Source organism: Lissotriton helveticus, chromosome 2_1 (genome assembly GCF_964261635.1).
Source record: "Lissotriton helveticus chromosome 2_1, aLisHel1.1, whole genome shotgun sequence".
Classification (NCBI taxonomy): Eukaryota; Metazoa; Chordata; class Amphibia; order Caudata; family Salamandridae; genus Lissotriton; species Lissotriton helveticus.
In genome coordinates this window covers 1,654,237,891-1,654,259,683 of record NC_136059.1, presented here as the reverse complement: position 1 = coordinate 1,654,259,683, position 21,793 = coordinate 1,654,237,891, and the positions used below count along the sequence as shown (strand labels likewise).

Genomic DNA, 21,793 nt, shown 5'->3' with positions numbered 1-21,793 from the left:
ATTCAAATGTATTTCCATGAGTGGAAGCGAGCTATGTCCTTGCAACTTTGTGCAGTGTTTGTGTGTGCTCTTCCCATGAAGGCACAAATCCTTAGGTCACAGTAGTAGGTGTGTAGCTGGGACAGTCCAAATTTTGCTACCTAGGATTGCTGATAGGATTGCTGATTTTGCATGTTACCCTCATGAACTCAGCTCCATTTCCTTCATATGCCGGGGACACCTTCACCGTGTAAGCTATGGTACTGAAGCACTTGTCATATCAGCAAGTAGAGGCAGGTGGGCATGCTGAGCTTCGTGCCAAGGTCACATGCCTCCCCTCATAAGCTTGGTATCTTTCTAACATCTCTTCTGCTGCCGAAGAAATAAAAAGCATTTAGTGCTATTTTTACTATCACTTTCCTTATCGGCAGGTTTGTTTTTACCTTGTTGCATAGTGTCCAATATTAGAGGGTTTTTTTATGCCACCCAAGACAGTCGTCATGTAATACAGTTCCCGAATGTCTCAGATTCAGAAAAATGGGTCTCACGTGCTCAGTTTCTAGTCCCATTATATCCACTATACATGTCCCTCACTTTCAGACATGGCTGAGGCTTCAGCAGGCTTGTGCTGCTTGGTGCATTGAGGATTTGAACCAGAAAAGGTGAGTGAGTACATGTGTGTTTAAGGGCTGTAATCTCTGGCGATATCATCTTTCCTCATAGACCAGACTGGGAAAGGAACCTCTGAGCCAGAAGGTAGTCTATGTTGGCTGTGGGTGCTCTTCTCTTGACTCAAGATGCAGGAAGGGTCTTACACTGGAAGTATTCCTGAAGTGCACATTTACCCTAACCCCAATGAGTCTCTGAGACTAACTTGGTTCTGTAGTTTGTTTCGGGTCCCATCTCAGCCCAAGATGGCCCAAGATGGCAGCTAGCAATAGTGGCGTGAGACCTATGCACCACTCCTGATGCCCTCACCAGTGCTACAACTGACTTCCAATACTTCCTCACATAATTATTTCCCCCCCCGGAATGGCAAAGTGATGGCACCAACAACCTAAGTGAAGGATGCTCTAGTTTCTTAAGCAAGAATGTAGAGTGGGAAAAAAAAGGTACCGCTCCTGTGTTTACAACCATCATCAGTATCAATAAGATACACATAGCACAATTCTTTAGTGCTGTGCCTTAGACCATACACTACCACATTTATCAAAGGTGTTTTGGATGCGCACCTCAGACCCTTGAAGTGTGGCGGAGAGCCTTAAGAAAGACCTAGGATATCCTGACACAAACTTCTCCAGCTAAATATCTAGTCTAACATCTCTTCCTTTGAGACACTATAAAAAGATTGCTGGTCTCTTGCTGGTCTCTTTAAACACAACTAAAGTTTATCCGGAGTCTGCAGCGGTTAGGGGAGCCCCGATGCACCTATTCTCTAGGTATAATCATACAATTTCAGCAGACTCGAAGGCTTATGGGAAAGTTCCCCTGCATTGTACCATACAACTGCAAGTTTTTATTTAAATGTAGCTTTATCAAACACATTACAATTATTTTAACTTCAAACGGTATGTAAGTACCTTTTAGTCAATAAACTGTAAACCATATGAATCGAAATCCATGGAAACAGCATGGTGTTTTCTTGTAAAAACCATCTTGTATTCATAGCACCCCTCTAAGACCAGCAGCACAAGCATTACCAAGTCACCATTGATTAAGAAAAGAAGAGTTTTTTCCTGTTTCGTATTCGGTAGTAGTTAAAATGTGTTCTACTGTGCCGTGAAGTTCATTTGATATGGTTAGCTATACTATATGTGATGTTTCTTTATGTTACGTAATTGTACATATGTTAATTCCTTGAAAGTACACCCCCACTCTGTTACAGAAAAAAAGTTCATTTGCCTTAACTGAAAACAGAAATTTAAGAATCAAGGAAAATGATGGCATCTTTATCAAATAATATTCCAAAGAGAATTTGAGTTTATTCTTGTTGGAGATGTCTAAACTATTTAGTTTTGATTATTGGAAGGTGTCTTTATTGTGACTGTTGTCCAACTTGGCAGAATCAATTTCTTCTACCAAAAAACATATCCCTAATGTATTGATTTTGGCCAATCAGTTTTCAAGTAAGACTAGGCCATGTTATAAAAGTTTATGCTGCAACAGAACACATTTTTTGCACTGAAGGAATTTTATTCGCTTTGGTAGGTAACCTTTAGAGCTTGAGCCAGATATAAGTTTTTAGTGCAAGCAAAATCAGCCCTACAATTAACCTAATAACTTTGGAAATGGTGTCTGGCAGTGTCCCTGGTGCCAATAGCAGAGTAATGGGAACCCCTCAGAAAATAACATAGGTCAGGAAAAGAGGGGAATGAAAAAACACAAAGCAGAATTACTTTGGTCGATGAGGGAAATCTTTCTGCTTAGTGTCCCTGGTGCCCGCTTTCATACCTGCCTCCTACCACATCAAGGACTAGGTTAGCTCATGTTGTCTTCCCAATATCCCTGCCCGATATTATTTCATATGTTTATGTTTGTGGACATTTTAATTTCCCCCAAATGTGTTGTTAAATCTGAACGGTTTCTTCTGAGAAGTGGTCATCTCCTGAGAGTGTGTTTAACATACCACATACATAAAAAATGCCCCTTGCAGTTTAGCTACTAATAGATTTTGGTTTCCTTTAGACTTGCGTTACCAATAATGCAATTATTATGTTACATTTCTTCAGGTAATTCATTCATAATGTAATCATTTTAACATATCTTTCATCAGCATAGTCAAGAGGTTCTCAAAGGTTTCCATTGCCTACTGGATAATATCCTACATATTGGAGTTTTAGTTGGGATCATTTTCTTAGTTGGCAATATATGCATGTTTATGTTGCCAGGTAGAAATCCGCATCAGTCTTCTGAAGACATTCCTCTTGATGTAATCTGCAAACCAGGCATTTGGGTGTTGCCTCATACCTACTTGTAATCTCTACTCATTAGATTTTAGACTTATTGCCATGTCTCTGTATGGTGAAGCCATGCTTGGGAGCTTGTTTCCTGATCCTAATTGGCATCTTGATTGCAGCTGTCTGCTCGGTGTTTAGCTCTTGTGAATATTCCTACAGTGTGAAAAAGTGGCGAGGAACTAAGAGTAAGTTACTCTATACCCATCAACCTCTTTCTTTTACATCCCTCTTGCCAGTCATTGGCATGAGTCTACTGTGCATACTACCAGGGTAGAGACGGCGAAAAAGAACTGAAGAAACGAAGGCCAAGCACGATTGTAGCGTGACAGGGACTTGGCTTGTGATAGGGCTATGTATGATCCTGGGCTTTCCATTGGTTCTTTTGGCAACCATCCTGCCTTTTCTTTCAACAGGGTAAGGCCACTTCAGAAACATGAAAGGAGGTGGGCAGAGGCACAGAGAACACAGGACTTACAAGCAGATAACTTCTGTTTCTTTTTGGTGTCGGTTACAAACCCATGGCATATAGCACTTCCAGAAGGAGTACATGCCTGCCTCACTCTCTGGCCCAAAACGCTTCTCCTTCCTGTTTAGTAGTACTGGCATTTGGGGCCATGGTTTGCAAGACCACGTAGGCTTCTACCTACACTTCCAAAGGGTGCAAAGGAAGAATGGTCAAGACCACACACCTTGGGGAACCTCACACTGAAGCCTGCACTTGTCATTCGAGTACTGTATTCAAATACATTTTTTAAGTTCCAGACTGCTCAATTTATGCATGTTACTTCTTACATGCAGATGTATTTCTGTCCGCATAGGTGTTTCCCAAAATGCAATCTGTTTTCTTCCACCAGAACACAAAATGTCTCCCAAATGGCTCTCAAATGTTGCTTTAAATTGTGCCTGAATTTGTGTGATACTAGGCTTGTGCTGTGATGCCAATGCTCACTAATTAATGCACATAACCGCATGAAATAATTGTACATACATGCAAAGATTATATTTGCGCATGTGAATGCGGCTTCGAATCCCAGAGAATCCTGCTCAATTTATCATATATCTTTTTCTCTCTAGAAACCCTCATGTTTAAACCTTTCGGCTTGGAGTCCATTTTAGGATATTTTCTCCACAGTATGGTTCAAAGCACTGCCCAGTAGTATGCATGGCCTATATATGGGTTACCATTCACACTGCCAACTATCGTCCTAAGATGGAAGGTGTCTGTGTCCATGTCACGTTTGCTAAGTATTCTGGGAAATACTCAAATTTGTCTGGGAATTCGGTCCTCTGTGTATGACAAGATGGAGAATTATTTCCACCTATATCAGAATGACACAAGTTGAAAAAAAGTCTCTGTTTTTGTGCTCGATAGATTGCTTTGCGTTATTCTCTGTTTTTATTTTTCACTGACAGGCACTCTAATATGCTAAACTTCATAGTTTTAAGCTTTCCGAATTTCTGTCAGTGTGTGCTTTTATTGTGGAGTATGGTTGCATGATGTAGTCACTTACCTGTATGCTGTTCCTCCATCTGGCGTAGACTACTATAAATTATTACACACATTTGCGCCCTGTGAACATACTGAAACTCCCTGAACACATTGAAAGTAAAAATGTAAAACTGCAGTTCCCTCAGTGCTTACTTTGAGCTGGTGATTTTTGGTGCTCAGCACCGGCCCTTCATCATCAACACTGGTGCTTTTCATGAGCACCAGCTAACGACACATTCATTTATGGTAGGCACGTGGAGATTAAGCGATTTGCTCAGAATCACAGGCTGTTGAGCTGATACCAAGATTCGAACTTAGTTCCCTAGCTCAGAAGTCGGAGCTCTGGGCATTACGCCACATCCTCTCCCCATTTTCATGGTTAGTAGTTGGTTCTTTTTTTTATGCGGCGCTAACAGGAGAAATGAGCTGGTGCAAGCTGCCTCCTGATGAGAGCCCCGACACTTCATTTTTTTTTTTACAAATGAACCACTGAGTTCACCAGTTACTTGCACAAACTGTTTGATTTCAGTCATGGTTACAGAAGTAACAACTCCATATCCTTCAGGGAGCACTGTAAACATTTAGCAAACCATTCTTGTACCAAAGAATAAGGTCTGAAATTGTGTGCCTTGTAGTGGGAGAGAAAGACCTACGAATTTCTTTGGCAAGTATGTAGATGACTAGCACCATGACATCCCAACTAAGTGTTGTGCATGTTGCTGCAGAGCATTTTGGGAGGAAATAATGATTCTAGTTAGTGGTATTGTATTTCTCACCCACTGTTTTCGATAGGTGATGGCTGCTGCAAACCAGAGCATAACGCAGTTAAATCCACTCAAGTGAACTACTGTTGGAAAACAGACATTAATATATGCACCAGGCAGGACAACATCTAGCACTCAACCAGTGGGAATTTATGAATAGAGCCTTACAATAAAAGGCTATTTGATGTGCCCATTTAGGGTGGTTGAAAATGTGAAAGATGTAAGTACCTGAATATTGGCACCGATTTTCTTCCTCCTTGACAGAAACTGTTCAACAGGTCAGTGGTGTTTTTTTGAAGAGTAGATAAGGTGTATGGCCTTAGCTTCCTCACGACCTATGGCAAGTCCTTGCATTCTGGTGCACTTTTTCACATCCTGGCCAAGACTTTTAGCTACTTTGAAGAGGGAACTGTTTCTCTCAGTTGCCCTCTACTGGGTTCTGCAGTTTTCTCACCCTTGGAGCTGGCAACATGGGTAGTGGCAAACACTGCACACTAAATTATTGCCCCCTGTGAACACATTGGACTCTGGCCTTCACACTGCCCTCTTTAGGTTTAAGTAGTTATGATACTCTGGAGAAAAGCTGGATTTGTGTGAGAATCATCTAGCCCTAATACCGGCTATTTGGCTAAATTGTCCATGCTACATAAATGGCCCAAGACCCAAAGAAGATAGTTCTCGACTTACAATTATGCAGGGACTAAGCTTCATGAAGGTTTCTGGATTCAAAGACAAACAACATGGGATCTCCTCGACCTGCACCAAGTTATCCTTGTTCAGGGGACAGCAAAAGATTTCCCAAAAGAGTACTCCACCCCCTAATGGGTTTTCCTTTCCAATTACCTGGCACGTTCCGGTGCTGCTATAAAGGGGGTGTGGGGTATATCTAGTGCTCCGAGTCTCTTTATTTTCTTGGGGGGGGGGGGGGGGGGCATGTTAATTCATTCGTTTCCTTTATGATATCATTGGCTGTCCATAAGGAAAGGAAAACTGGTAGCATTGACCATTAAATAGTTTTAAACACTGCTTTCTGGTAATTAACTCATTCAGATGTCACTACTAGACATACTTTGATTAGTGACTGCACTCTTCTTAATCAGGATACCCTACATATACTAATGCGACTCTATCCCTTCTGCATATGGGTCAGATAGCAGCAAATAAATATTTGCTACCTAATTAAAACTTTTGGTAAAGTATTTCCAATCTGTGCTTTAGATTTTTTACTCGTTCAAATTTTTAATACATTTCTAACAATACTTATAGATTTAAAGAACTTTCGGCCACCATCTGCAAAACATGCATCAATGTTTACTTTGACATTTGTAAATGTCCAAAAATTAATTCTTTCATTTAAGATGAAATCAGAAAATCACTTTCTCAGTCATTTCTGAGACAATGAGAGGTTTTAGAGCAAGATGGATGTGTCTAAATTTTCAGCAAAGACCATCTGCGTGTGTTAAAAAAGCAAGGCACAATGACATAAAAATTAATTGTTTTGGACTTCCGACTAGTAGTAAGAGGACTAGTTTACCACAAAATAAATGTCACTAACTATTCGTGTAGTCCAGAGAGGTACAATGTAGGTTCACAAGGACCAGATTTTTGCATATCCACCATGAGATATATTTACACACAATGCTGTGGCGGACAGTAATGTGCATGAGCATGGAGGCAGGTGAACAAGTTGCCCACACAAACATACTTGCACTCATCCACATGCACACTCGGTCACACCCATGCATTCGCAAGTGTGCACACATAGACCCACCATTCACAAGCACATATAAGCACACCCATTCACAGCACACATGCACAAATACACATGCATTCATACATACACTTACCCAAAAATTTAAACAGCTTACTGGACTGTGGATGTTAGTGTGTGGTGGGAGGGAAGCCTCCATGGTTCCTAGGGGCTTTGGGGAAGGGACTGCTGGAAGATCCACCGCTTCCTCCCCTTGACTGACCTTGGCATTGGTCAGCCAATGACAGGAGGCTCTTCCAGGGCTTAAAACCGAATCGTCTACATCCTAGTCTATCGGTACACTCCCCCTCGTCATGAGGGGGAGAACCTGAAGTGCTTTGCTGGGCTGAGGTGACGTCCACCGGGCAGTGAAATCTTCAGCCTGGCCAAGTTCGGCTCAAGCATCCAAGCGCCTGCGCATGTACAGAGCCTGGCTGCCGCACCCGAACATAACCTTTGCTCCGCCTGAAAGACTCTTCATGCTTTGAAAAATGGTCAGGGGTGGACCTCTCCGTCCTTAACAATGGGCAGGACCTGATATAATGAATCAGAATCTAGTTAATTTACAATTAAGGTGATTATCCTAAATTTCTGGTATGGATACAGGCCCTGCATTTGTGCATTTCTGCCATAATGACATCAATACCCCACTTTAAAAACAAGTGATTAACAAAATACAAGTTCATTTTAACAAAGGTGCAGATTATCGTGTTCTACTATTGTGAAAGACAAGTAAAACGCAGATGCTCCTAATTCCTACCCTTAGTTTATTTAGGTTAAGGTTGGGCTTACTTACATTTTGGTGAACATTGATGTGTGCAGTCATTGAAATGTAGGTCTGATTTTCTCAAACATAATTAGAAAGGACAAACGAGTGGGCTGATGATGCAGGAAAATTAGCATAATGTCTGTTTGAAGACAGGTATGGTTAGCAGTGTTATGGTGTGGCTGGTATGTCCACTTTCTTCTCTACACAGTAGAATGTGCAGTCTTAAAGTATGAAGACGTGTGTGTGTGTGTGTGTGTATGTGTGTGTGTGTCTGTGTGAGAGCATACACTAGATCAATGGTGTTTAAAGCAACTCTTGGAGTGCCTGATCCGTGAAAGATGTCCATGATATCCACATAAAATGCATGTACATAAACTAAATGTAAGTGATAGTCATTTACATATCTTGGAAACATGGCATTATTGCAACCCACCTCGGCGGGCTTACGCTGAGTGCATGCAGGGGATGGTCACAATGTTGCCTGTCTTTGGCTCCCCCAATTAGGTTTTTTGTCACGGTGTTTGTTATGTTTACACTTGTCCCAGAAGAAAGAGAGGGTTATTCCATGGTAAGAAAAAAGATGGTACTGCCCATCAAGAAAAGCCGCCAGTTTCTGCAACAGAGTGGGCAATAACCTTTTGTTTTCCCTTCGTGCACAACGTATATAATTTTAGCTTTCAACTTTTTTGAGTTGCAAAACACAAGTTAATAATCACCCTTGTTTTATGACCAAAAGGATACTGTCTCTTTAAAACAGCATTTACATTCCAGTGGTTGATACAGACTTTAAACACTAATTTTCAAGGCAATACCAGACCAAAAATGGCCAAGAACGTGTCTTTCGAGCACGCATTCCGTGCTTCCTACGTGTATTTTGGAGGATGACATTTTTTTAACTGGTCGGCAGTGCTTTAACCTAGAAAATTGTGATGACTGTAAATCTCCTAACCAAAGGGCCAATGGGCTCCTTTTAAAGTATCTCCCAGCTTTGTTTTTCTTCTTACAGAAAAGCTCTGAAAACTGAATAGTGTGTAAGGCCACTGGAATGTAACATGTTGATAGGAACCCAAGTCTGGCCTCCTCAAATGAGGAAAAAAAACGAAAATGAAGATGTGGAATTTCTGTTTTTGGACATTTGTTTTACAGCATTCTACGTCGTAAGCCAAAGAATAGCCAGCATAAGGTGCTGGCCCCAAGGTTAGCTGAACAATATTTCTTGAATTCATTGTGTCAGAAAATGGCTTTAATGGCATCACCGTCTCGATATTATAAGGGTTAAACCAGAACTGTAAATGACCTGGCAATCAAATGTTTTCTTCATTACATTTCATGTGTGATAAAAAGTGGTGCACTTGTACAGATAGACCTCATTGGGTGGTTTAATATTATTTGTTACTTTATTTGCATTCTCTGTTCTCACTTGTTGACTCTTGCACTGGTCCTTGTGTTGAAAAGGTTTGTGCTATTGAAATTATTTTTCTTGCAGTGTTTATGTGACCAATATTTCCTTAGTTTTGAAGCATGACCTTTATCCCGATCCTCCTATTTGGAGCAGAATATAGAATGGCAGCCACTGGGGCTTCTTGATTGACTTTCTTACAGGTTCCAAATGTGTTATGTCAAGAAAAATGCACATCTTAACAGTGTTTGTCAGAGTGCCAAAGTGTTTTAGCGTGGGTATTCTTTCTCCTCTGGATTCTTCATTAGAAACTGTAATCCTCCCCCACCCCAACATTACTGCTTTAGCGTAGGCGTTCCCCTGCCCTGACCGTAGTGGTATTCCCCTGCCAGCCCCAGGCATCAACAGCACAGTGCTGTTCCTCAATTCTGTGATGCGGTTGAGCGCACTGGGTAATGACGTCACTGTTGAAAGGACCACCTTCTTGCACGTATATTGACCCAAAACATGTTAAGTCAAAATGAAATAACTAGTTTTTCTTCTGTAAGCTTAATCCTAGTGCTATGTTGGAAAACTATGATCCAAGCCTTGTGTTACATGATTTACAGTAGATGATATGTAGCACACGGTTATTTCATATGATTATGTGCTGCAGTAGCAGTGGCCAATAGTGTGCTAATATGGTGGTCAAACTCTCCATGAAAATTTAAGCATGTACCCTGTGCCTTTATCATGCAAGAACTATGTATAAATGGCATATATCTTTTGATTTGCCCTGATGTCTTTCTATACTATGGACCGCACTGGAGCAATAACAAGAGGGTGTTCCCTAATTTTCAGGGGAGTGGGACCCCTATGAAAGTGAGGGAATTCTTTACCTTCGCCCAAGTCCTATTACCATCATGGGTGCAGAGGTAAAGAGGCCGTTAGCAGACACCATGTCTGTGTGAGATATAGCGGTGGCACAAAATGGCACCCTTGGAAGTAGAAATGAGGATCCCATACATCCTCAAAATGGGTTCCCCAGCCCTTATTTAGAAGTGAGGCTGGGTTACGCTCTGCATTGAAAGTCAGACAAGTGGTTCAAACTGTTCAGTGTCTATCTGTGTTACTATCTGTCTGCCTGTCTCTATCTGTCCATACTACCCTGTAAATACATGTTTAGCTCATGTAATTGAAATGTAAAATCCTCCCCCCACCCCCATAAAGTAGTCCTTTAATTTCAAAATGTAGATCCATTACGCCACCCAGAACAATGAAGCACCCTGTCCTTAAATTCAGGATAGATGGATGTTCTTTTCCTTATAACAGAATATTTATATAAAAGCATTATATAGACCAGAAGTTCGTCACAGAAGTGGAGTAATTTGCTGCATCTAATTCATTAGCCCCAGATCCAGAATTTGTTAATACTCTTACAATACATTTTTTATTTTTCGTAATGTTTACACTACATTCTAATGGCATTTTTACAAAAAATATAGGTATTGAGCAGAAAAAGAAAGTACAAAGTCAAATGCAACAGCAGATGGCAGCTAATTGTTGTGCTGCTGACTGACATTGGATTTCGGATACATGGAGGATTATTATGGAGATGGAAAATACTGTTTTAAATTCATGGCACAAAGGTGGCATTAGCGTAAATATTGTTATGGGGAGCATTCTGCTGAAGAGGAGGAAGCACTTAAAAAGAATGGAAATGGGGGTGTGGCGGCACAGGAAGGAGGCAGAAGAGTAGAGTTTGGAAACCATTTGGAGACAGTGGTAAACGACGTAATGGGGAAAGTCAATTGGAAATGTCATCTAGGAGCTGAGGGGCTTGGAATTTTGTCCAGAACCCAGAGTTGAAAGATCTGCAACGAGAGGTGTAGAGATGGATCTGATAACAGCCCCAGATATCCAAAGAAGGAGTTGGCCACCGTGTCAAATAATGCAGAGAAATGCAGCAGACCAAAGATAATGGTGATGAGCAGGAGAAAGAAAGGTAGGTAGTTGAATCAATGTTGCCGGAAGAATGAAAGCTTCTTGACTCAGATTCGCATAAAAAGGAGCGCAAGGAAAAACACAAAGTGATCTGAATGTGAAAAGGGTTTTCGAAGATCTTAGAGTCTGATTCACAAGGCCAAGGTTTACAAGGTCAGAAATCTATTTATGTAGGATTATGCCTACATTTGGAGCAGATTTCCAACGTTTATGAGGTTTGGAAAGCACAACACAGGCATTCTAAAAATGTATAGTAGCCAAAGATTTCCAGAAATATGCGAATTATCAAAATGTACTGTATGTGTGGAATTTTCAGATGGTGAGAAATTCTCGCAGGAGTAAATGGTGCAGAAATGTACATTTGCATTCTGGAGATTTTTCTTTTCTGGATGGTAAAGCATTTTTCACTGTAGAGACACTCTTCCCTTTAAGCCTCACATAATAGCTTTGTTGTGTTTCAAGGGAGAGAGATGATAAATATCCATACACTTGAACGTTTGTGGATATTCACTGTAGTATACAGACTGCTCCTTCTAGAATGCCACTGTTGTTACCCATACATCAGTCCATAGGGCTGGATTTTCTGTATTCGGAACTGCATTTTACAAAAATAAAATTCCCGAATCTGTGATATAACTGTTGCAAATTCTTTGATTTGATTGTGAAGTAGACCATAGACTCACAAAAGTATTGGAAATCAGGTCCTTAAATAGGAGCTATAGAAAGTTAATGGGGTGATGTTGTAGCAAGGTATTCCAACCCAGGTTTTGGAGAAGGAGAATAGACAGAAGGAGTAGCACACACCAGAATAGATAAATGCATTGAATAGAGAGATAATAAAACGGAGAAAGGAGAACATATGTTGCACATAGATCAACCACTATTTAAACTAACTGAATATCTTCCACTGTTCCACGTTGAGTGGGGTTTACTGAATCCTTAAACAGAGATGAGAAAATGCCTGCTCTTTCTGTCTAATATATATTTAAGACAACCTATAAATCTTTTACACATATCATATACTAACCTATATATTAACCTACATTGTAGGTTGTACACCACTTATAATGAAGGAATATTTCAGTTACAATCCAGCCTCTATTAATAACTCAATTTTGTCATTATCTTTTAGGACACAGCCACACCTACCATATCACTCATTACAGCATTCATGACCTCATTGGTACTCCTGGCAGAGCAAAGTGCCCACAAGGAAAAGGCCTGTTTCATCCTGTTTGTACTTCTAGGAGGGCCTGTGCCTGCTACTTTCATAGGCTCCTGCAAGGAACAGGACCAGACTATCTGCAGCGGCAGTTCCAATGGTGCACGCTCAAAAGAACTCTTTGCTCCTTAGGAGCTAAACTGGTAACCGTACCCCCCCCCCTCCCCCCACATTAAAAAAGCCACGTGGGGACGGAGAAGCTTTATTGCGTGCGCTGTAAAGGCCTGGGATGATCTTACCTCCCATCTTAGAAATGCCACTGATATTCTGTCCTTCAGCAAGATACTAAAAACCTGGCTTTTCACAGTGTAGATCTCCACAATGCTTAATTCCCAGAGGATAGTAGCTAGCGCCAGGACACCCTCGGGTAACCGCTACACTTTATAAATGCATATTACATAACAATAAAGCACACCTGTATGTATGGCGCGCAGTGTATGGCATTCAGCAGTGCCCTTTGACTTCTGTATTTATGGATATTGGGCATGGACTTTATCAGGGCTCTTTACTTTAAGTGCAGTGTTGTGTGCTGCATATATGACCACAGGGCACACATGTAAGCGAAGCAGAGCATGCTGAACTACATACAGCGATTTAGAGCATAATGGTTACAGCTTTAGAAAATGTCTTGCGCATAGACATAAATGCAGTGGGCACCTGCGTTATCATCTGTTTTCTGAATGTTATTTTTGATGACTTCAGAGACCGTATGGTTGCATAGCTAAAAATAAAAATATCAAGTGGTGCTCAATGGCGTTTAGTTTTAGATCCTTACTGTCCTGCCCCTTCATCTAAAATGATTTCAGGGAATTTTTACTTTTTTTAACAATGCTTTTTTCAGTGATGTTTTGGAATTGTGAATGACATATTTTGTCCACAGTTTGTAATATCAATAGTTTGTAGTATCAATAGAACACGTCCCGAGGCATACCAGGATGGCAAAGAGCGATGGCATGGCCCATGGATAAAGCTTTGCTTAATTCTGGCTTGGAAAAGCCTGTTGCTGACCAATGATCAAATAGACTATAAAAGTGCCCCACTTGTACATGGAGGGCTGGTTCTATATTAAGGGTTCCAAAAATTATTTGTTCCAGTTATTGTAGTGAAGGATTGATATATAAGAGAATAAAATATGCTGAATGTATTTTACCCAGTGAATGTAGTTTATCTTAAAAAAACAATGTAATAAAAGATGGAGTGCATTTTTGTAAATGTATTTCGCAGGATATTAAAAACAGAAACAAAAGAAGCCTCTGAATGTGCTGAAAAGCAGCAGCATACCAGTAGCAGGACTAAAATAAGTCACAGGGTGTGCTGAAAGCACCAGTTCGGTAACAAAATATAAATGAGCAGCTGGTTTTACTGAACACCTGCAGTTGCCCAACAGGATTACAGGGAGTCGCCTGGCATGTGTTGGCAGCAGTAGAAGAGCCACTGGATTGGCTGGGACCATTGGTGTCAAAACCTATGTGGGTGGCCATCTTAAAGTCTGGCTCACACTTTGAGTACAAATACATTTATTACAAAATAGTTCTGCGTTGAAACAAACACCAAATAATTTTAATCTAGAATGTATCCATGACATAATGAAATGAATATATGATTGAGTGTACTTTATAGAAGTAAAATAGTCTGTCATGCATTGCAAAGCAAGCACACTATTACAGGTTGAAGGGTACAACAGTAGCCAATAGTATGAGGTGAAAGAAATACTCCCAGGGATGAAGCAGTGTTCTACTACATGTATATTTTAAAGAACTGGCAACAAAAGGTTTTGCAGAATATTATACATTTCTGTAGCCAGACGTAAAAGACTTTTGTTTGGAAACAGAATTGTTTGTGAACATGCACTGTCTAATAAGAATGAATAAGCATAGTAAGTAGGAATAAGGGTGTTCATTTTGCCTTTATGTGATGTACAGAATGAATAGTGCCCCCATGCTCTCTTATTAATGACCCCTTTATTTTTGGCATCTGCTCATTCAGTGTGTTTAGCTTGCAGTTTTAAAAACAAACACATTCTGAACAAATGGCATTTCATATATATTGACTTTCTTTTATGGTTTACAACAAATAACTTAGGATTCAAATTAACACCTACATTTGACTAATAGCTATATTTCTGAATACTGCGAAAGTGATTTTGACCCTTCAAATTGTGAATAATTCTAACTCTCTTAAATTATACACTTGTCAGAGTCAAGCTAGTAGTTTACTTCATCTAAGGCTTTGTTATCCTGGTCGAAAAAGGACAAGCTTCGAGTTCAGGTCTCCATTGTCTTGGTCATTATATCAGCAAGAAGGGTTTGCAAACATTCTTTTATAAAATGATGCATCTTCTGCTGTGTTTCATATAACCAAGGGCTTAAAAGTGCTTCGGCTTCTTTGCTGCTGTTTTACGTATTCATACTCATCAGCCAGCCTCGAGGCTGAGCAGCACAGAGTGCTCCCGCTCCGAGCTCCAAGCTGACTCTTAGATATTGCCTGGATGGAATGACATGAGTTTAAATATCAGTCAATCCATATATTCAATTATCATTGCTGTCTGAATATTGAGAAAAGTGCAAATGAAGTAGTGAATCCATAAGTATATTATGTCAGACAAAATCGAAGATTTCTTTAACCCAGGACTCTGGAAAGACATCACTGTTAGCTAAAAATTCCTTTAATGCCCTTACATTACGTTGGGTGCTGTTGGGGAACAGTCAAGACTTACTCCATGAGGTCGTGTTGAGATTCTCCAGAAACAAAGTGGCTATGAACCTACTTGCAGTGTAAAACATGTTTATTGTGGAAAACAAGAAAACATATTGATGTCTCAATACAGTCACGGTGCTTCGTCTCCCCAAGCAGCAGAGCATCTACTGCTAGGTCCTCCCCAAATTTCCCAACATATATACATTTTCTTCTCCTATGCAATTGAAGGAGGATACCGGCGATGGAAACCAGCACTTTAGATAAGGGTGTTTTCATGAGAAGAGTCCAAAAGACTTTGAATAAGATAGAACCCAGAAGTGTTCCATACGCTGAGCTAGCACAATTGAGAATTCTCACTTGACTATGGCAGGCGTGAAAACAAGGCTGTAGAATTCACAAGCGAGAAGGCCTAAGCAGCCTAGTTTAACATTGCCGTACAAAATTGCTACGAGTTCAGTAACATTTCAACCAGTAAATATACCGTATGTCAGCATGTATTGCATTAATTTACATTCAGTTTGAGATCCAATACTCAACAATACAAAATGAACTTGCCAGTAATTTGGGAATGCCATCTATGTAGTGGTAGGTCACATTGCAAAATGTCCATTCGCAGAGGTAGCAGAACGACATGTCTAATATATATTAACCCCTTCGGTGCTGATGACGGCTCCCGGCCGTCATGAGTCATGGTGGGCGTGTGCTTATGACGGCCGGGAGCCGTCATAACCGCGCCCGCGATCGGAATGTCCAGCACCGGCGCGGAATTCCAGCCGCGGCCATGGTGTTAATTAAAGTGGTCACTATTTACGATCCTCAGTGATTGGCTGTGATCATAGGGCTGGTGGCCGGAAAGGCCCCTGAAAAAGTTCCAAAAAGGGAAGCTGTTCAGTAGGATCAGCTGCCCAGTAGCAAATAAGATATCTCCTCCTTTTGATGGTTTATGACTGCAATGTTAGTCACAAACCATTGATACATTTTATTTTGAATCGCAATTGGAAAAGTATGCCCCTTTGTCACCTTTCTGAATTGCATTTTGGAATGAGTTGCAAAACCTGTTTTGTGATTTGGAAAGCATTTTGTATATCGCAAACAGGAATTCGTTCGTCATTTTGCAGTCACAGACGCTGCGATTTTTGCAAATGGCAGGGTTTGTGACTACCAAATCGTTCATACATCTGGCCCAATCCCTTGTAAGCTCCTAGTAAGGAGAACAAATCCAAAACTAAAACACTTTGGAAACATATGAAACACATTTGAAATGCCCACTTCCTGTGTCCCTTCCTTTTCATACAGCACTAGATTTATGATCTCAAAGTTTCTCAAAAACGTAAATTCTGAACTATCTGGACTTTCACACCAAAGGGTTGATTCCGATGTCGTTCGGAAGGGCTCCCAATCGGATTCTTGTTTGCAGAACCCGATCCGGAACCCTTGATCCGATCCGGAACCATTATTTCTGACTGAATCATACACACTTCTCAACGACTGAGTACGATGCATGGCTACTGGTAGGGTTGTCCGAATCGGTTCCCAAAGGCATTCGGAAAGGCCGCGTCTTTCGAAGCTGAATCGTACAGCTCTATGGACTCTGTTTCCAAAAGAGTATGATGACCGATTCAGACAGCCGTTCCGATTTGGTTTCTCTGGAACAAATTGGCTGCCGGAATCTGTCTTTGGGTGTCCAAAGCAGGCCCCGCTTCAACCGGGGCCTTCCGAATTGGGCCTGTGGGGGTAGCCAAGGGACCCCCCTTTCCAACCATGCATGTTGTGGCAGGCACCATGGGGTGCCTGCCATAAGGTGCAAGGTTTTGTCCCAACCACTCCTTTCTTCAGTGGGAGCCTGTGTTCTCGTTCGGAACACAGACTCCCATTGAAGTCAATGGGAGTTCAACCAAATCGTATCCAGAAGCGTCCGGGTACATCCAAATCGATCGGTCGGACTCCCCCGATCCGAGTCGTCTGGAAAGCATTCCGAAACCGATTCCGTAGGAATGCTTTCCGAATGAGATCTGAATCAGGCCCCAAGTCTGTATTTTGGCCCAGCTGTAGGACATTGCTCCTGTCTGAATTTTGAACTGTGCTGTGCTGATTTTGTTTTGTCTGCACTTTGTTTTTTAAGCTATACTGATCGCACATTTGTAGTGGTTGGGATTGTATTTTTACCTTGAAGTAAATATAAAGATGACAATATCATGCAGATGTTTCTATTCTTTTTGCCAAACCTTTGGGGTCATTCTAGACAATAAACCAATAGGCCCTGTCACTCTTACAAATGCTAGCGAGCTGTGTTTTTTTGTTTTTGTGTTGTGGGTTGTCTTACTCTCTCATATTATTCATAATTCTCCTTGTCAGCTTTGGTTGGCTGATTTGTTTTCATACACCTGATCTATTCCCTTGTAATTTATTTCCTCAAACGTATAGGTTACCTAACCTACTTATTTGCCTGTAACTTGCCACTTTTTATATGAAGTGCTTTTGGGCAACGTCTGCTTAAAAAAAAAATTACCTAAATAAATCATGAAGTATCTGTAGGAAAGTGCTCCTTTTTTATTATTATATAAAAATCTGTGTTCTTTTTCTAAATGTATCTTGTGCTTCTTCTTGAAAGTGTCTCTCATTTATTGACTCTGTGTGTACAACAAATGCCTAACACTACCCTCTGATAAGCCTAAACTACTCGACCACACTACCACAAATAGAGCACTTAGGATTAATCATTTAATCCCTGTAAACCAATAAGGGTTGTATGTACTTTTTGCATGGTGTGCCTTAAATTGGCATTACCACATAAAAAGCCAGCTTCCTACAGTATCTTGAATACCAAATTCAGGTACATGCTTTATCTTGCTTTGATTATGCAAATAATTTCCTTCTGGAATTTCATGTGCAAGTACACAGATGACTTTCTTATAATGAAGCACCTTGTCTGAATCTAAACCTGGAAAGGAGTGAGCACTGCATTCCAGCTTTCAGAAAGCAACATAGGGTCTCTGATTTTGAGCCAGATACATTTCAAAACCTGAGATAATGTACACTATGATTTTGTTAACAAAACCCCAATATTTTGCAACAGGTTCACTGTATATCCAACTCGGCTGCTCTGCTCAGCCACCACCGTGAAACAATGCTATATGTTACACACTCGTTTGTTTATTCCCCTCTTGATGCCGCCACCCCTTGTTCTCTTTAATTCTAAGAAAATGGTATATGCCATCCCTACAGCCAAAGTTTACCTGAACCCTATTGTAGCTGGATCAATGACTTTGCGCCGTCCTATATTACTAGCTACCAGACTGTTGATTGGTATCCTACGTGTACATGACTGCTATCCTAATATGCTGCTGATTATTATATTGTTCCCATTAGACTGTTTTAGTCACCCTCCTGTTGCCCCTACCCTTGTGAAGCGCACTGATATCTGCAAAGATCTTGTTCGCGCTATATAAAACTTTGAATAAATAAATATAATGCAGTGTCCTGTTTTGCAGAAGTCACATAGAAACTTCCATGTCAAAGCTGCCTATATTTTCACTAAAGATTATCGAGCCTATTGACTCCGAATAGGGTGTCTGTGGGTCTGGGGGGGGGAGGGGGGCTGAGGATATTTGTGTATTGGGGCTTCTATTGCCAACCCAGGGGGTTCCGTGCTACCCCTCTCGTAGAGTTGCAGGTATGAGGAGAACATCCTGCTGTTCCAGTGCCTTCAGCCGCTTGGCTTCCTGGACCCTTGGTGTGGTAACACAGGGCAAGTTGTTATGTGGCCCTTATATGTAGCCTTCTTTATTAATATTTTAGTGTTACCTTTTTGAGAATTTTACTGTTAGAGACTAGTGTAGGAGACTTTGTGCTATACTGTCACATATTTTCACTCCTTAGTTGCATTTCAGTTCATTCAAATTGTGTTGAGGCCAAGTATAAAAAAATTATAGATCATTCGGCAAATTAAGCATGGCATATAATGTATGGGTTTTGATGCATTCCGTCCTTTTGTTTGCGTAGCACTTTCACCCTAAGTGGGATGGGTATGCCCAGATGTGGGTCCCTTGCTCACTGTTCCACTGGATTCAAGCTAGCCTGGCTGATGAACGGTAAAACCCAGAAACCAGTCCCAGGATGCTTGTTTCTGGTCCTGGGAGGACCTGGCTTGGCAGTTCGGTCTGGACTGTCCCCATGAGGCACAGGGTCAAGACTGATTAGCATATGGCTGGGTCTAAACTGGGGAGGCATGGTGAGCAAAAGAACGATGGATCTCTTGACTGGGGGTGAATGTATGATTTATTTAGCATTCCGTCCATCATTTGTTTGCGTAGCACTTCTATTATAGAAGGCATCAAAACCCAAACTTTTAAAGTCTCAGTATAGCAGCAAAGAAGGGATATTAGTGATTCAAAAGCAATTGATAAAGACTAAAGTCTAATTGCCCTGCCTTTGTTGTTGGATTCAAATGCAGAAGAGCTCGGCGTGACTGTCCAATTGGACTTAGCGGCAACAATTCTGCCCACTGTGGAGGGTTCTCCCACTATTAATAATTTTCTTTTTATTCTCTAAATCGTTATGGTTGCCAAGAAGCAAACGCTCAGAGATCTACCGCCTGATTCATCAAGCTAAATTGCACTCGCAAAGGGCAAGATTCTCAGAATCTTGCCTTTTGCGAGTGCAATTTTTGCATTTGGGATTCATCATCCCAAACGCAAAATTCGCTATTTAAGAATTCGCACATTTGCGAAGAATTGAATTTAAGGAATCTATATTTGAGATTCCTTAAATGCAATTCATGAAGCATTTTAAAATTGCGAAAATTTGGGCCGCTATTTACCGAGAGGTCAGACCTCTCGGTAAATAGCAAAAACTTAGAAAAATGCTTTTAAAAGCATTTTTTTAAGTTGCATGTTGCACACACACATGTCCTTTGGATCTACTGGCAATAAAAATCATGCTTGATAACATGTGTGTTACAGTTCTCACAGTCTACCGCCCCCCTAATGCCACTCCTGGCTTTAACGACTCCTTCATGTCCTCTGTCTCCGACATGTGTTCCAGATATAGAAACATCATAGTCACAGGAGACTTTAATTTTCACTGGGACAAAGAACAGAAACAGCCAGCTGCTAGTTCCCTAGAGACAACTATGTCCTCCCTGGGCTTTAGGCAGCTCGTAAATGCCCCTACACATATAAAAGGCCACACCTTAGATCTGATATGGACCACAGACTCCGGGGTGGCTTTAGCTGGAATCCTCCCCTGTATTTGGTCCGACCATTATCTGATCTACTGTGACATCCCTCTGGATACCTTACCCTCCCGTCCAACACCTAAACCCAGACTGACTCGCCAGTGGAAAAATGTGGACCAACATACACTAACCACGGCACTCAGGGGAATTATGCAGCCGACATCATCTAGTAAAGATGTAGACCAAGAATGTAAGGACATGATGGACTACTTAGTAACAGCCATCGATCAGTTAGCACCCGAGAAACTCCAAACAAAAAGTAGTGGAATAAAGGGAGCCCCATGGTTTACACCCGCCTTGAGAGATCAAAGGAAGGCTCTGCGTAATATGGAGAGAAACTGGAGGAAAAATAAGGATATAGACTCCTGTGAACAATATAAGAAGGCGCTTCGCAGCTATAAAAAATCCACCCAGGAAACTAAAGCCTCATTCTATGAGATTCGTATAAATAGGGCGACCAATGTTCAAAAGGAAACGTTCAAAATCCTGAAGGAATTAACTAAAAAAGCTCAGGATATAAACAGCAGCATAAATTGTGATACTTTCCAGAAATATTTTCTGGATAAAGTAGACGCCATTATGCTCGAAATAAAAAATATGGGGCATGGCCCCGTCGAGCAACAGGCTATCTCATACCCTGCTGCCAGTTGCCTAGCATCATTTCCCCTTATGGACTCACTAACCCTCGAATCGCTGATGAGGAAGACAAAATCAGGTTCCCCAGCAGACCCCTGTCCTCCTAGCATTTTCTGCCTGGCACGACCTATGTTAGAGGACCATATCCTGGCCTCACTGAACAAATCCTTGAGCACCGGCAGGCTCCCCACTAGCTTCAAAGAAGCTCGTGTAAGACCGTTGCTAAAGAAAGTGGGGGAAGATCCCAACGCCTTAAAAAATTATAGGCCCATATCCCAGCTGCCTTTCCTGTCCAAAGTCCTTGAGCAACATGTGCTTAAATCTCTGTCTAGCTTCCTGGAGTTTAACCATCTACTCCATGAGAGGCAGGCAGGCTTTCGCGCACATCACAGCACCGAGCTTGTCATGCTCTCGGTGCTGGACGAGCTCAGAAGGATGGCTGACAGTAAGAGACCGAGCGCCCTGATTTTGTTAGACCTATCAGCGGCGTTCGATACTGTCAGCCATACGCTTCTACTGGACAGGCTGGCTGGGGTTGGGATTCAGGGCTCAGCTCTTAGGTGGCTGGAATCTTTCTTATCTGGGAGAACCCAGAGAATCCAGATGGGAGATAGCTTATCAGGAGTGGGAGGTCTGACCTGTGGTGTCCCCCAGGGCTCAGCGCTATCCCCACTCCTGTTTAACCTATACCTGCAGCCTCTGATTAACACACTAGCGGAGATGGGCTGTCGGGTGTTCAACTATGCCGACGACACACAGCTACTGTTGGGCATAGATGACACCGCACAAGCCCAGTCACACGCCCAGGACATACTTAGATACACAGTTCACTGGATGGCTACTAACCAGCTAAAAATTAACCCGGAAAAAACAGAGGTGCTGATAGTACCATCCAAGTGCTCGTCCTGGAGT

General features: G+C 41.5%; 1 protein-coding gene across 4 annotated transcripts in view; it reads left to right on the top strand.

Moving 5' to 3' along the window:
* The window catches only part of NPNT (nephronectin), a 280,509-nt gene that overhangs the window by 30,265 nt on the left and 228,451 nt on the right, over positions 1-21,793 (top strand). For 2 of the 4 annotated variants that reach the window (XM_078676613.1, XM_078676610.1), the window contains exon 3: positions 8,855-8,905. The exons of the other annotated variants lie outside the window; for them this stretch is intronic. In XM_078676613.1, the coding sequence (XP_078532739.1) occupies positions 8,855-8,905 (51 nt within the window). The remainder of the gene's footprint in view (positions 1-8,854; positions 8,906-21,793) is intronic. 4 annotated transcript variants of the gene reach the window in all.